Source organism: Panthera onca, chromosome D4, assembly GCF_046562875.1.
Source record: "Panthera onca isolate mPanOnc1 chromosome D4, mPanOnc1 haplotype 2, whole genome shotgun sequence".
NCBI lineage: Eukaryota > Metazoa > Chordata > Mammalia > Carnivora > Felidae > Panthera > Panthera onca.
The window spans coordinates 69,513,186-69,530,049 of record NC_138351.1 but is presented as its reverse complement, the minus strand read 5'-3'; the positions used below and the strand labels follow the sequence as shown (position 1 = coordinate 69,530,049).

The 16,864-nt window shown below is 43.3% G+C and overlaps 1 protein-coding gene across 3 annotated transcripts in view; it reads left to right on the top strand.

The window, feature by feature from the left end:
* The window catches only part of LOC132663107 (uncharacterized), a 514,936-nt gene extending 502,542 nt beyond the window's left edge, over window positions 1-12,394 (top strand). For all 3 annotated transcript variants that reach the window (XM_078436607.1, XM_078436605.1, XM_078436606.1), the window contains one exon: window positions 12,181-12,394. Coding sequence is in view for 2 of the 3 variants with exons in the window: in XM_078436605.1 (XP_078292731.1) it covers window positions 12,181-12,303 (123 nt within the window). In the remaining variant the exon portion in view is untranslated. The remainder of the gene's footprint in view (window positions 1-12,180) is intronic.
* Window positions 12,395-16,864: the final 4,470 nt, after the last annotated feature.

Genomic DNA, 16,864 nt, shown 5'->3' with positions numbered 1-16,864 from the left:
AAGCCAATTAGATGCACTCATATGACTTGAAAGAAAGAAGTGAAGTAGAGGTCCTTTCCTTGGCTTCTGGTTGTCACTACTGCTTAGGATAGTTGAGACTTTCTTGCAGTGGGTCACAGTGTTCCTTCTCCAGGGTTCTGAGGACCGGCAAATAGTGGTGATTGCGCCAGTTTCTTGATAGGACTTGCTGATTCCTGGACTTCTATGGGCAGCCGTCCTCCAGTCTCCTGCTATGGCCGTGGCTCCCCCTCAACGTGCACTTAGCAGCAATGGCTCCCTCTGAAGCAGTAGCTTCCCCCTTGGGTCAGTGCTGTATTGCTTGGAAGTCATCCAAAAAGCTCAGCCTAGAACCTGCTCCTTCAGCCTTCACAACTATTTTGTAAGCACTCAGTTGTTCCTATTAAATCCTATCCTGCTTCAAATAACTAGAGTGATTTCTGATTCCTGTACTTAAACTAACTGATACCTATTTTTGTCATCTGAAGTCCACCATGGTAAAGGCTTCCTTGTGGAACTCTAAGCTATGAATATGCCCTGGTCTCCTACATACACAAAACGGGAAGCATCCAGGAAATACGGGGCTTCTGGTGACTGCTCCCCCCGGAGCTAACTTTCTGCCCTGGGACCTGCCCACCCGACTTGTGAAATGATTCTCTTATACTCTCTAGCTGTGAACTCTTGTACTAGACTATCCATATCTCAAAGGCAGCGCAGAAACCGTGATGCACTCCAAACTTCAGGAGCCTTCTTCCATGGAGGGTCTCCACCCCACGTCCCAGGGGGCACACTGGCTACTTACTCCCTCTGCCCACGCGCAGGACGGCGTGCGGCGCCACCTTCGGGCACAGGAGGGAATGTCTAACCCCGTTTAGACAAAACCAGCAAAATCAATCAGGGAGAGCGACTGAATCTCCACATTTTTCCCTGAAAACAAAGCTGTGTCGCAAGTTTCTTGGAACACTTAAAAATACTAAGAATGGACATGACAATTTAATTGTCTTAGGGAGTCTTTGAGTCTTAGAGAAACGGCCAGCCAGACCCGAGTCTCAGCCCAGATACTACTACTTAGAAGAGACGCAACGTCGCACATGGCGCTCGGCCTCTTTGGGCCTCAGTTCCTCATCTATAAAATGGAGCACCCACTTTGCAGAGTTAGTGCAAGGATCAAATAAAATCATCCGATTCCTAATAAACGTTGAATGGTAGTTCCTTTCTCTCCAGTGCATCCTATTAGAATGGAGCTGATCCCGAAACCTGGTTCTGATAACATGCGAGAGGTGGAAGGACCCCATGTGGTGACGGGCAGGGAGATGGCAGGCAACAAATGTTTGCTGAGCTAATGGATTAATTGGTGAAGAATGTAATTTAATAATTTTACAACCCCCATGAAACTCAAAAACTTGGGGCAACGTGCCAAAGTCACATAACTAATTGGTGACAGGAGGAGGAATCAACATATAAAGCTCGCTTCCCAATCTGCCCGGACTCATTTTTTATAAAGCCGTATACAGTTCTCAAAATGATTTGTAGGCAAAACAGCACTGATTTATGGAAAGCAAATCGTAAATTATTCTCAAATACTCATTTCTCAGCATCTGAGACTCATTTTACATGAAGCAGGAATTCAGATTTCCTATTGAAAATCACTTCAGGGACCAAGGATTACAGAGCCTGTTTCCCCAAAGCAAATGTCCCCCCACCTCTCCTCATCAGACTGGAAACAAGATGCGGAGGGCGAGCAGAGCAGAGGAAAGCCCTGTGTGCTGGAATGTGCTGGGGAGGGAGGGAGGCCTCTGCACTGTGTGCTCTAACAATCGTTCAGAAACTTTCTCCTTTCGGGAAGTGAGAGGAGGGAACTTGAGGTCTGAACCAGGACATCCTTAGCGATACAAAAATATTATGAGCCGGCAACCTGAACTCTTGTGATTCACAGCAGCAAGTCCCATTCAGTGAATGAAGTCACCGAGAGTGGCAGAAGGGACATCCGCAGATGAGAAGAAACAAACACCCCGAAAGTGGGAATCACGAGGTTCAGAGAACGGGCAACTCTAGAGAAAATTGTCATTGATTGTAAGTGAAAACAGTCCAGAAGTTTAGAAATAATGGGATCACTGGACTGGCTTTTTCTCAACCGTAGTCCACATCTCTCTTCTCCCTGCAACTCCCAGGGCAGATTCTTCTTGTGGAGGAATTAGGCCGGGTGAAGAGAACAGGATTCTTGCCCATAATTTTTTCAACATATCTAGTTGATTTATCTGTTGATACCACTGTGTTATGGCAGTTAAAACACTGCAACATTAGAACAAGCTGGAACAGACTTCGGGCATTCATAAAAGCCATATGAAAACCACATGTAGGAGACGTGGGAGAACCGGTCCAGATAAGAAAGGGGATGCAAACATTTGCAGTCCTTTGCTTAAAGCTGAAGTAAGCGGAGTACTTGGCCGCGGAATTGTAAACACCGTAATGGAATTCAGGCATCATCACCTTGTAGAATCCTGGAGATGGAGGTGGCTGTGCTTTGGGACAGGTGGATAGTCAAAGCTGGTGAGATAAACACCTTTTCTTGCTCCTACTAGGAGGACCCTACTGCCCAACAGGAAGTTTCTAACACTCCTCTTTTCCAATCCCACCCACTTTGAATCTGTGCCCCTCTAAATCTTTTTAGGGAGAAATTGGAGCCTTTTAGTCATTCCCTGGCTAGAAAACCAGATATTTCATTTTCTTAGGAGGTAGCCTGGATATTCAGTGTCAGATTGGAGGTAAACTTCTGTTGGTTCCTAGGTCTGTGACCTTGGGTACAAATGTACACCTCTCTTCAGAGTCCTGACCTGCAAAATGACTGTGATACTCACTCACTCCCATACTTTAAGGAGAGAATGAGGAAATGTTTCCACAACTTGACAAGGAGGCTGGGACTCACAGTGCAGAGTTCCTGAAACTTGGGTAATATATAAACTTTTGTACATGGGGGGGGGGGGGGACCATCTGCATAGAACCCTAAGAAAATTACCTCGGGGGGCACATGGGTGGCTCTGTAGTTTGAGCGTCTGACTCTTGATTTCAGCTAAGGTCATGATCCCAGGGTAGAAGGATTGAGCCCCACACTGGGCTCTGTGCTGAGCAAGGAGCCTGCTTAGAATTCTGTCTCTCTCTTTCTCTCTCTAAAATTAAAAAGAAAGAAAGAAAGAAAGAAAGAAAGAAAGAAAGAAAGAAAGAAAAGAAAGGAGGAAATAAAGAAAGAAAAGAAAGGAAGAAAGAAAGAAGAAAAGAAAGAAAGAAAGAAAGAAAGAAAGAAAGGAAGAAAATGACCTTGGACATGGGACACAGTCTCAACTTTGAGATCTACAAACTGAGCAATGAATGACTTATTTTATATATTAAAAAGAGATGCTTCCATCTCAAATGATTACTAAAATTGTTTACAGTAGTTTTTAATGTAAATAGGTGAAATGAGATTATTTTAAAGGTCTTATCAAAGCAAAAAATGCAAAATGTTTAAAACTGTGTAACCCTGGGCTCCCCAAGTATGAACCACAAATCAGTCCTCGTTTGAGAAACACTGGCAGGGCAGTTAGGAAGTCAGAAGTCATATTTTAATCCTAGCTCTGCCATTTACTAGCTGTGTGATTTGGGGCAGGGAACGTAATCTCTCTAAAGCCTCAATTTCCTCATTTTAGATTACTGGGCCCAAAAGTACTGATTAAAGGTGAGAAAACCTCCTGGAATCCTACTCTACAAACGGAATCGTAAGGGAAAGAAATTCTAGCCGAGGGGTCATAAAGCAGAGGGTCAGGGCCAGCTGTGCAAGCTCGAGCACACCCCTTACCCTCTCTGAGCCTCAGTCCTCTCTTGGAGGCCAGAGGGCCATAATCTCTACATAAGCTCTACCTTGCAGAGCTGTTGGGAGGGTGAATGCATTTGCATGAAGGAGTCTGCCCTGCAAACAGGGAAGCACCACACAGAACAGAACTTCTGGAAACAGGACGCTTCGACGTTGCTCAAGGCTTAGAAACCACCATCCATATCTGGAAAATCGAATCCATCTTGAGGTTAGAGCTCTGGTTTATGATCCTTTGCTTCTCGTGCCAGCAATGAGCTCAGCCGAAAGTGCCATTAACTACCCGCTGCTGGGGTGGGTTCCCTGTCAAGATCCTTTTTATCAGTCAGCTGGCTGTGAAAAGCCAGATAGTGCTTAAACACAGCCATTACCCAGAGAGCACAGCAGCTCTGCTTCCCAAGGCTCTGTCACAGCTCAGCCCTCTCAAGACCAGGGTAAAACGCTGATAACGTCCTGAGGGATTCTATCCCCCCTCCCCAGCTGCTCTGCAAATGACTGTACCCAGAGGGAATAAATGAGAGGCAAGGGGCATCCCTTGATCCAGAACTGAGTCTCACTACCTAATCCACCTGGCCGGTAGTAGCTGTCTGCCAGTTGTTGTCTGTCATATGTATGGAACAGACGTCCCACCAGATGAACTTACTGACCTAAATAAGTGATACCATTAAGTCCAGGGAAGAGATTCTTCTGAGAACCCATACTTGCTTCTTTGCTCATCCTCTTGTAAATTTCCAATGGCAGGCAGAATTTTACCCAGGTAAAGGACACAGTTTTACTTTCAGATCCTTGGACTTAAAGTTTTGATTGTGATTCCAAGTTCCACATGTTCTTTTGGTATTCTATATTTGGGGGTTTTTTTTGTTTTTTTTTTTTAATTTTTTTTAACGTTTATTTATTTTTGAGGCAGAGAGAGACAGAGCATGAACGGGGAAGGGTCAGAGAGAGGGAGACACAGAATCTGAAACAGGCTGCAGGCTCTGAGCTGTCAGCACAGAGCCCGACACGGGGCTCGAACTCATGGACCTCGAGATCATGACCTGAGCTGAAGTCGGCCGCTTAACCGACTGAGCCACCCAGGCGCACCCCATTGGTATTCTATATTTGGTTCATTCAAATGTTTGAGCACAAAATTAGCGAGTGAAAACAAACGGGTTAGAGGATCTTAAGAGAAGGATAAAGTCCTGTAGGAAAACAGATGAAAAAAACAAAACACAGGAGATGAGGAATGATAGGACAGCATTTAAGATGGAACCTTGAAAAACAGGTAGAATTTGGAAGTATAGAAATGGAAAGGAAGTATATTCTAGGGCCAGTGGAACAACATAAACAAAGACATAGGCGCAGAATACTCACAGGGTTTTAAAGAGTAAGGAGTTTGGTGTATATGGACTATGCAGTACACCTTACATACAAACAACCTTCTTGCTGCACCCTTGTTCACAGAAGGCAGCCCCTTTATGCTGGAGATTGCGTGGAGAACAAGAGTCCTGCAGAGACTTCTGGTGCTCACCCTTATTTAGCGTTCTTTATCTTCAAGACACAGGGAGGATTTTACTTCCCCACCACCCCTGTAGTTTGTAGTCAGGCAGGGCCATCTGACTAATTCTGGCCAATGCATTGTGTGTAGAAGTGGTAAGTGTCACTTCCTGGCCAAAGCAATTGCCAATGCAATAATGTCTAGCACCCCTTCCCCTGCCATATCAACTGAAAAGGTATTTTCCGAATAGTATGTCTATAGAACAATGGAGGCTGCTTACATATGGATCACTGGACTGTTACATAGTCAGTGACTTAGAAAGCCTCCTAGTTCTTAAAAACATTTTTTTTAATGTTTACTTATTGAGAGAGAGAGAGAGAGAGAGAGAGAGAGAGAGGGAGAGAGAGTGGGGGAGGGGCAGAGAGAGAAGGAGACATAGAATCTGATGCAGGTTCCAGGCTCTGAGCCGTCAGCACAGAGCCTGACACAGGGCTCGAACTCACAAACTGTGAGATCATGACATGAGCCGAAGTCGGATGCTTAATGGACTGAGCCACCCAGGCACCCCTGAAAATCTCCTAGTTCTTAAGTGAACTTTTAATAAGCAACAAATAACCCCCTGTTAAGCCACTAAGACTTTAGGAGTATTTGTTATGATTAGCATAACCTAGTTTATTCTGACTAATATAAAGTGTTTCTAAAAAGATGCTATGAATCTTATGAACACCACCCTGGCCCTAATATGTTCACTTGCTTCTCTGAGGATACTGGTCCTAAGCATCCTTATGGCCAGAGAAAGAGATTCCATTTGTTCCAGAATTTTGGCACACATAGATGCCTTCCTAGTTCTAGAAAGGATTTGTTCAAGGTAGTAGCACTACCAAGGGCTTTGTGGCTTTATTTTGAAGCAATGATGAGGGAAGATATTGTTGATAATCCCTAAAGCTATACTGAGATTTGGATAACTTGAAGAATGACCTCACAGTATATTTGCATAGTAATAATTATGACCATTTAGTAAATTACTGAGATTCCAGTGTGTTAGTGGATACCTTATGGTGTTGGCCAACTTCACCCTTACACTAATCCTGTAACATTTAGACTATTATCCCCAATTTTCAGACAAGAAAGTAGACTCAGAAAAGGGACATGACTTGCCCAAGTTCACCTAAGTTGGTTAGAGGAGAGCTAAGATCCAAATCCAGATATGTCGGACTCTGAACCCAAGCTCTTTCCATGGGGCTATCTTGTCTATTAAAGCCCATAGGAAGGGTAGATGAAAATAGGATCTTACCCAGAATTTTACATCTTTAACAGGGGGAAAAGTGAAATTTCGTAGAGACAGATAGTACCTACTGAGTATTCATTTCCCACCCTTCCCTGTAATTAGTCTGGGGCCACGTGACTAGTTTTGGTCAATGAATTTTGAGCAGAAGTGACACATGTTATTTGTAGACTGAGATAATCAAAAGCAATGGGTTCTTCTATCTTTCTCTGCCCCTGTTTACCTAGGAAGCCACATAATCCAGCTGGTGTGGCAACAAGATGGACCTTCATGAGATTTTACGTACATGACATATAAGCCTTACTATGTAAAGCCAGGGGCATCTGCCTTTTTGAGATGTGTTTTGGACCATAGGTAAATATAATTGAATCAACCCTAATGGTTCATGACACATTTTGATCATTGGTCCTTGCATGGCCCACTTTTATTTTGTTTTCTATTTAACTAGTTATTTTAAATAATGTATGCATTCCTGAAACCAGCTCTCAGAACTTTAAGTCCTTGATAATAACCTTCCTCTGACTACAGGGTCCTTCTACCAACTTCTTCCTCTGTCTTCCCTCACACATAGTACCATCACCCTAAATCCTGTATTCTTCATTCTTTTACTTTCCTTAACATACAGTTTTATTGTATCTATGTATATTCCTGAAAACTGTGTGTATGTGTGTGTGTGTGTGTGTGTACACAGTTTCTGTTCTCCCATTTGCAAGACATAGTTATTATGAAAATTAAATCAGACCATGTAAGTTGGGTGCTCAGAACAGGCACTGCAGTAAAGTGGGCACTCATTTAAATGCTAGTTTTCTTTTTCTTTCTCTTTCCTCAGTAGTCAGTTTTCTCAGAGACATTTTGGTAAAGGAACAGTGTCACAGTATGATTTGAAGTATCTAGGAAACATTATATAACTTATCAAAGCAATATCACTAAAGGAACAGTGTCACAGTATGATTTGAAGTATCTAAGAAACATTATATAACTTATCAAAGCAATATCACTAAGAAAATTGCAGAATCCATATCAGAAGGGGAAAAAAAAAACCCTTTGCATCTGAGAAAGATTTTCACTTTCTAGATGTTTGTTTTAGCAAAAGCAAAAATATAACTTCCTGCCTACTTAGAGAGCAGAAGCTCACAGGATAACTAATTCCGCATCTCCTTCTGGATGGCCAGGGGAGCCGATCAGTGACAGCAGGGAGACAAGACCTTGGCGGAAAGTGGACCTTGTCAGATTACCCCTCATGATACTCCAAGAAGAGAAATCAGCTGCAGATTGAAAAGAGACACATTTTTAAATGTGGGTGAGGAAATGCTGCAAGAGAAGATAGCTCAGAAGGGTGGGAAGGTTCCCTGAGATATACTCCAGATAATAATAAATAATAAGTTATTCCAAGGAGGAATATACATGTTGGGAGCAGCTGAGGAAGCCAACTACTTGCCCAGTGGATTGTCCAATTATCCTATTCTTTAAAAGAAAGATATAAGACAATTGTCAAATATGAGAGACTAGATTAGATCGGTGGCCCCACACAAAGAATACTTAAGACTAGGATTTCAAGCCCAGGATCCCCACCACCATCAATGGGATGACCCGGATGAGTTTCAGTGACTTTGATGAGGGGAAAATCAGGTCAGTGATAGAGGGCTTTCAGTCCGGGAGCAGATCAGGCTAGGGCTGGCCACTGTCTAATATGGAAGCCATCTCCACATTCACCGGGGCATCTTCTTAGTCATTGCCTATAGTGAAGCAAATAATTTTGATATCTTTTATTATTGTCACTGATGAGATCAACATGATAGGGTATCTGTGTATCATAATTATTCCAGCTTGTTTAATTCCTCTCTGCATGCAAAGAAATGACAACCCAGCCTTGTAAAGAATTTTTCACAGCATCGTTACCATAGGAGCCATTTGCACATACCTGCCATTGCTACCAAATGCCCATCCCCCCTTCAGAGACATCCACAATCATCCAGCTGGATAATGGTAGAGCCTGAAGGGGCTCGAAGTCTAATGTACTCAGAGCGCTTCAATCCTCAAGAGATAAATCCGGGGATCAGAGTTATCAGCCAATGAGGGCCAGAGCAAGGATCAGATGCCATGTTGTCTTCGTCTATCTGGGCTGCAGTGACAAACTACCACAGACTAGGTGGCTTATCAACAACACAAATTTACTGCTCACGGTTTTGGAGGCCGGAGGTCTGACATCAGAGTGCCTGCCTGGTTGGGTAAGCACCCTCCTCCGGGCTTCAGATTTCTCATCGTATACTCGCGTGGCAGAAGGGGTGAGGGAGCTCTCTGGGGTCTCTTTCATAAGGGCGCTGATCCCATTCATGGGGGCTCCACTCTCATGACTTCAGCACCTCCCAGAGGCCCATCTCCAAATACCATCGGACTGGAGGTTAAGACTTCAAAATAGGGACTGGGGGTCGAGGGGGGACACAAACATTCAAACCTTAGCACATGCCTAACCCTCCTGCCAATCTTCCATATCCTGGTCCTAATGTTAGAAGAACACAAGGATTTGCATGAAGATTCCTCCTTCTCACACTCAAAATCAGATAAGAATGAGGAGAAAACAGAAGTCCTAGAGCCAACCGGCCACCAAAGTCAGCATCCTCAGTGGGACTGTCCAAGGCCTGTTTTTTCAGTCCAACTCGACAAATTTCTCTTGGGGGCCCTGTGTGTGCAAGCCATTGCACTAGATATGGCTGCTGCCTGTGAAGATCTTAAAATCTGGTAAAACTAGAAATACACAAATGCTTAAGAAAATGTCTCGCATCTCCTCACTTTACATTCATACCAGGTTCTGTTTTGAGTCTGAGTTTTCGAGTGTTTTGATTCTGTGGGCTGGTAGGAATCTAGGAAAACATGTTTCCATTTTGCATTAGTTTTTGACATCAGAGTACAAGTTATTGCAGAGATATCTCGAGAGCAGAAAGGGCATTCTGGTTCCTGGCAATTATTAGCTATATAGCCTTGGGTCAGTTGCTTCGTTTCCAGGGTTGCCAAATTTAGCAAATAAGACTACATAGGGTCCAGTGAAATTTGAATTTCAGATAAGCAATGAATAATTTTTAATATAGGTATGTCTCAAATATTTCCTGAAACGTACTTATGTTAAAAATTATTCATTGATGGGGCACCTGAGTGGCTCAGTCAGTTAAGCATCGGACTCTTGGTTTCAGCTCAGGTCATGATCTCATAGTTCATGTGTTTGAGCCCCACATCAGGCCCTGTGCTCATGGCTTGGGATTCTCTCTCTCCCTCTCTTTCTGCCCCTCTCACACACTCTCTCTCTCTCAAAATAAATAAATAAACTTAAAAAAATTAAAAATAAATAAATAAAATTTATTCATTGTTTATCTGACAAACGAATTCAATGGGTATCTTGTATTTTATCTGGCAACTCTGTTCATTGTTTTGAGACTGTTTCTTCGGCTGCAAAATGAGGATTAAAAAAAAAACCCACCTTGACTGTATAATGAGGATTAAGATAGATAGGGTATGAGAAACCTTGGCATACAGTAGGTCCTCAATAAATGATAGCCCTCCTCCACCTTCCTACATCCTTGTGACAGACACTGAATAGTAAATGGGACTCGGACAAATGTATACCACCCTGGCTTTCTGGAACCTAGATTAGGCAGATTTTGAAAAGAAAACAGAGAGCCTTTGGTCCAGCAAGACCACGCATGTAGGATTCCTTAATAGAATCTGTGTGTTTAAATTTTTTTTTTTCAACGTTTTTTTTATTTATTTTTGGGACAGAGAGAGACAGAGCATGAACGGGGGAGGGGCAGAGAGAGAGGGAGACACAGAATCGGAAACAGGCTCCAGGCTCCGAGCCATCAGCCCAGAGCCTGACGCGGGGCTCGAACTCACGGACCGCGAGATCGTGACCTGGCTGAAGTCGGACGCTTAACCGACTGCGCCACCCAGGCGCCCCAGAATCTGTGTGTTTAGAAATGAACGTCAGAGGCCCTGGGTGGCTCAGCAGGTTAAGTGTCTGACCTCGGCTCGGGTCATGATCTCATGGTTCATGAGTTCAAGCCTCGCATCGGTCTAGCTGTTGTCAGCACAGAGCTCTCTTCGGATCCTCTTTCCCCCTCCCTTTCTGCCCCTCCCCAACTCTCTCTCTCTTTCTCAAAAGCAAATTAAAAATTTTTAATATATATTTTAAAAAAAGGGAATGAATGTCGAGGGTTATGCTAACAGTCGCTATGTGCCTGCCCATATGTGAGCCTGGAGAAGAGACTTCTGTGTTAAAAGAAAAAGAACTTAAACAACAGGTGATCAACATGCTGTTGGCTCTTAAAATTGACTCTCTGGCAAGTTAATGACATAAAAAGATCAGAAATGCAGGTGGGCGTGGTAAGGGGGTCAAAAATGAGAAACGAAAAACTGTAGGTTCTGGAAATTCTATAGAGATGAGCAATGGGCCCAGGGATTGAGATCTGTTCCCAAAGGAAAACATCTGGGTTGTTCCCTGTTCCGACTGTGCCCAAAAAACTCTGCTCAGCAAAGCCCACAAAAACCGTGTGGCTTTTGCCCATCTGGGGAGGTGGAGGGGATGTGGTGGAAGAACCAGAGCTTCAGAGGAGAGGAGAGCTGCTGACCTCCTGCCCCTGAGACACTTTGCTTCTGCGTGCTCATTGCGCGAAGTCAGGATATGCACAAGTTGGCACTGGAGCTTACCCTGAGTCACCAGGGAAAATAAGGCTGCCCTCCCATGTTCCGGGAGCACCCCACCACTTCAGGCTGGGGCAGAGGAGAATTCCATTTTGTCAGGCCCGTGGTGTCACCGTAAGGGTCATGTTGTTGTTAATCATGGGCATCAATTTGTCACTCTCAGGTATCCGCGGCTACATGTGACTGGAAGCCAGAAGGCTGGCTTTAATACTGTTCTGAGTAACATTCAACGCAGGTTCTGCCTGAAAGACATCAGGCTTGGAATCTGTAATGATAAACCAAGTTAGAGAAATGAGGCGTGTGGAGGAGGAAGGGGAATAGCGTGTGCATCCATTCTGGAACAAGCTTAAAGTTGTAAGAATCATGATTTAAGGCGGCAGTTCCCCAAATGTGTCCTGGAGACCCCCAAGGTGCCTGAGACACTTTCAGAGAGTGCCTAAGGTCAAAATTATTTTCAGAATAATTCTGGGGTGTTATCTACCTTTTAAAACCCTCTCACAGGTGTGCAATGATTTCTAGAGGTTACATGACATATCCACAGTTATCTAAAAAGGCTATTAAAATATTCCCCCTTTTCCCACTAAATATCTACGTGAAGCCAGATTTTCTTTACACACTTTAACCAAAACAATAGATGGCAACAGACTGCACGAAGAAGCAGATGTGAGAACACCACTGTCTTCTATTAAGCTAGGTATTGTAGGGATTTGCCAAAAATGTAAAACAAAGCCATTCTTCCCACTAAACATTTTTGGGACTCCACAGTTATTTTTCGTAAAGATATTTGCTTATGTTAATATACAGTAGGCTTATTTTTGTTCTTAAGTGAACTAATATCTCTGTACATTTCTTGGTTTTCATTTTTTAATATTTATTTATTTTTAGGAGAATGCAAGCGGGGGAGGCGCAGAGAGAAGGGTACAGAGGATCCGAAGCGGGCTGTGCACTGACAGGCTGACAGCAGTGAGCCTGATGTGGGAATCGAACCCACCAACTGCAAGATCATGACGTGAGCCGAAGTTGGACGCTCCGACTGAGCCACCCAGGTACCCCGGTTTTAATTTTTAATAGTTACACTATTGGTAGCAATATATCTGCATAAAGCAAAGCCACTTGGGTCCTTCCATAGTTTTTAAAAGTGCAAAGGTGTTTGGAGACTAAAATGCTGGCATGGGGGAAACAAAATAGGTGAAGAATTATGAAAGTACATGTAACTTATAAAAAAAATTAGATTAGTGCATTTGGAGTTAGAGACCACATTTGTTGGATTTGTTATTAGGGTACTCAAGGGATGTAAATAAGACCCAGAAGTAAAAGCCCAACAAGTGAATTTCAACCCAAGAAGAACTTTTCAGTGCCCTGAGCAATGCTGAAACAAAAGGGATAGCCTTGACAAGGAGTGAGCTCCCCATCCCTGGAAGGATATAGACAGAGCCTGGCAAATCACCTGGCAAGGATGTTGCAGACAGCAAGTCAAGTGACAGAGGAAGGTGGGGTGAGGGGGGTAGGGGAATGTGATATCTAAAAGCCTTTAAAGATGCCTTACAACCTGAGCATCAGGCTTTAGGAAAGACCTAAAATGATTCTCATAACAGTCAAAAGACTTTTGGCCCATCGCTAACCGTGGAGTTGCTCCCTAGTCGATACAGGGCACCAAAAGGGAATGATTCTCCCAAATTGCCGTGTAATAACCCCTCACATTTGCACTGGGCTTTGTAGTTGAAACCCAGGGAAGCCAGGGCGATGTTCCTGCGAGCGTAGAGGAGTCTTTTACCCCTAGTCCCACCCCCTCCCCTGCAAATTCCTTCCTAGGGAAACACTGGACTCTTGAGAAGCCTGAATTGTTCAAGTCTCCTGGGCTCGCTAATGAGTTGTTCTAAGCTGTGTGTGAGTTTCACGTGCAGGAAACTCAGGAGCCGAGCGATCACAGCCCAGGCATACGGCCGTGAGGTGCCGCCCATCTCTGCTCAGCCTGCCCTCCGCTCAGATGTTACCACCTCTTTTGAGTGGCACTTCCACCCGCCTGCAGCCATCCTTCCGTGGGCAGGCATCCCATCAAGATTTTACAAGCCAGACAGGGTCAGGCCTGGTAAAAACGTGAATGGGAATGCCCAGAACAACAAAGGCAGCAGGCGGTTTCCCTCACGAGACCGTGAGCCAAGCCACGTGCTGGCAGTCGCGGGGCACCCAGGGGAAAGCAATGAGGAGGACAGTAGCCGACCCCGGGAAGGCGGACTAACTGGGAGCAGACCCACAGGATCAGCCCGGGGCTTTAAAGACAATTTTTGAAGAGAGACTTTAGTGTTTGATGGTTTTTAAATAGCTACATGACCAAGATGCAGGCTTGTGAGTTGTGGCAATTTCTAGAGCAGGGATGGGCACATTTTTTTTTTCTGTAAGGGGCCAAATAGTAAATATTTTAGGCTTTGTGGGGCTAATGGTCTCATAGACAACTCATAGATGAATGAGGCGGCTGTGTCCCAACAGCATTTTATGTCTGGACACTGAAATGTGAATCTCATGTAATTTTCACATGTCATGGAATGCTCTTCTTTTGATTTTTAAAACCCTTAAAAATCCATGAACCATTCTTAGCTTCATGGTCTGTAGAAAACAGATGGGCTGGGTTTGGCCTGTGGGCTGTAGTTTCCCAACCTCTGTTCTGTGGCAACACTTCTCAAACTGTATATGGTAAATGACCAATTTTTTTTTTTAATTTCCAAGTTTTCTCAGATACTTTTGTAAATTTATATCCAAATGGGAAGCTATAAAAAGGAAAAAGAAAAGTTACAAAATACAAGTCTGCTGAAAATTGACACCAATGTTTCTAATGCCTACTCTCCTGTCTGAACTTAATCTAACCGGGGACTGGCCCAAATGGGTGTGACCCACACAATGGGGGAACCCTATAAATCCAAAGCAATTGCTTTGTTGGTCTAAAATCAATTAATGCATCAGTTATTTAAATTACCAGCTAGTGTTTTTGAAGTGCTTAAAATTTATGGTTTTCATCCATAGGGCAAACCACCCACTTCTCAGTCTTGTTTGCTGTCCCTCACGAATCTTGTTCTGCCCCATCCTGGGTTGGCAAAGGTATGCTTATCTAGGAGCTAAATATCTACCACGGTATTTCACTGGCTCTGCCCTTAGCCTCTAGGACCCCTTCAAATTCCCACCAACCATCTGGGAGTCCCTACTGGTGAGTCTCTCCCGTGACCTGTGGTCTGCGGTCCACCTCCTTGCCTGCTCTGGAGCCTAGGTTCAGACATCTGTCACAGCCTCTACTGTTACCACACCTACAACAGCATGATTGCTGTTCTTCCTTCCTCTCAGGAGACGGCCATTCTGTTCTGTCTTCAAGTGGCCATGTCTACCTTGCTTTGGACCATTCCTAACTTACTCCTCCACCTTCCCAAGCAAAGACCAATGCCCTATAACCCATTCTGGCAGAAGAATCACAGAAGCGAGGCTTTGACATTCCCACCTGCTCTATCTCCCTAGGCTGCACCAGAGATGGTCTGACTGGCAGCGGCTGAGCTGTGATCAGAACCCCCCCAAACCCTTCTCTCCAGACAAATCAAATTGTACCAAGTTTGGAGATCTACTCTCTCCTTCCCGAGGCATCCATTTTAAGTGGATAGTTTGATGAGTTTTGACAAAATGCTCACACCCAGGCAGCATCAACCCCAATCAAGATGAAGAACGTTTCCACTGACCCAGCAAGTTCCCTCGTGTCCCTTTGGCATCAGTTTCCACCTCCACCTCCAGTCCCAGAAACTACTGATCTGCTTCCTGTTGTACCAGCCCTACAGTATAAGGTACATGGAATCATGCGGTATATATTCTGCTATGTAAGGTCTGTTTTACTCAGCATGATGGTTTTGAGATTCTCCCATGGTTTTGCTTGCATCCAGAGCTTGTTTCTTTTCATTACAGAGTAGAGCTCCACTGTATGGGCATATCACAGCTGGTTTACTCATTCACCAGTCAATTGGAGTTTGTATGGTTTGCAATTTTGAAGGTGTGTGAGTAAAACTTCTATGAACACTCATTTACAAGGCCAGGGTAAAAATAGTGTTTTTATTTCTTTTGAGGGAGTGCCTAGGAGTGAAATTGCGGAAATGTATAGCAAATGTATGTTTGAATTTGTAAAAAGCTGGGAGAGTTCTCCAATGTTGTTCCACCATTTTGCACTCCCACCAGCACTGTACAAGAATTCCAGGGGTCTCCAAAACCTCACCAACACTTAATATAATTGATCTTTTTAATTTTAGTGACTGTGTAGTAGTATCTCATTGAAGCTTTAATTTGCATTTCTCTGATGAATAGTATCATTATGTGCTTATTGGATATTCCTATACTATCTTCTGTAGTTGGTGAAAAGCTCCTGCACATTTTTTTTTAATTGTGGCTGTTTGTCTTATTATTGAGTTGTGAGATACATGGATGGATAGATGGATGGAGAGAGACAGACAAATATCCTGGATATAAGTCCTTTGTCAGATACATGTTGTACAATTTTTTTTCCAATGTGTGTCTTGCCTTTTCATTCTCTAAATGGTGTCTTATAAAGAATAAAAAGGTTTAACCTTTGTTTTGACTAGTTTTGACACACAATGCTACATTAGTTTCAAGTGTACAACATAGTGATTCAACTTGTTTATACATTATGCTCTGCTCAAGACAAGTGTCACTACCATCTGTCACCATGCAGTCCTCTGACAATACAATTGACTATATTTGCTATGCTGTGCCTTTCATCCCCGTGACCTACTCACTCTACTAGTGGACCCTGTATCTCCCATTCCCCCTCACCTGTTTTGCCCATCCCTCCCCCCACTCCCCTCGAGCTTTTGTTGAAATATAACCTTTCCATTTTTTCCTTTATGGTTAATGCTTTTTTGATCCTAAGACATTTTTTACCTACACCAATAATGAAAAGGTTTTCTTTTATTTGTTTTTCTAGAAGATTTAAAGTTTTAGCTCATGTAAAGGTCTATGATCCATTTCAAATTAATTTTTGATTATTGTGTGGAGGTAAGGATCAAGGTCACTAAATGTGGCTACCCAACTATTCTGGTGCCATTTATTACAAAGATTATCCTCTCCCCATTTCCATGGCCCCTTTGTTGACAATCAGTCAAAACAACCATATATTCTGTATTGCTTAGTCCATTCAATTGATCTATTTGTCTATCCTTATGCCAATACCATACTGTATCGATTATAGTTTTATATTAAGTACAAGGCAGTATGTGTTCCTCAACTTTGTTCTTTCTCAAAATTGTTTTGGCATTTTCATATAAATCTTAGGGTTTATAAAATTAATCCTGGCATTTTTATTGTAGTTACATTTAAGCAATAGATCGGTTTTGGGAAAATTGAAATCCTCTATCAATTCTTCCAATGAGCATGGTATATCTCTTGATTTTTAAAGTCTTCCTTAATTTCTATCAATAATGCTTGGTAGTTTTCATGTAGAGGTTATATTTACTGCTGTCTTTATGGTTAGAGTTATTTGTTACATATTTATAAAAGACTATCTGTACAGGTTTGAGCAGTAGTGGTC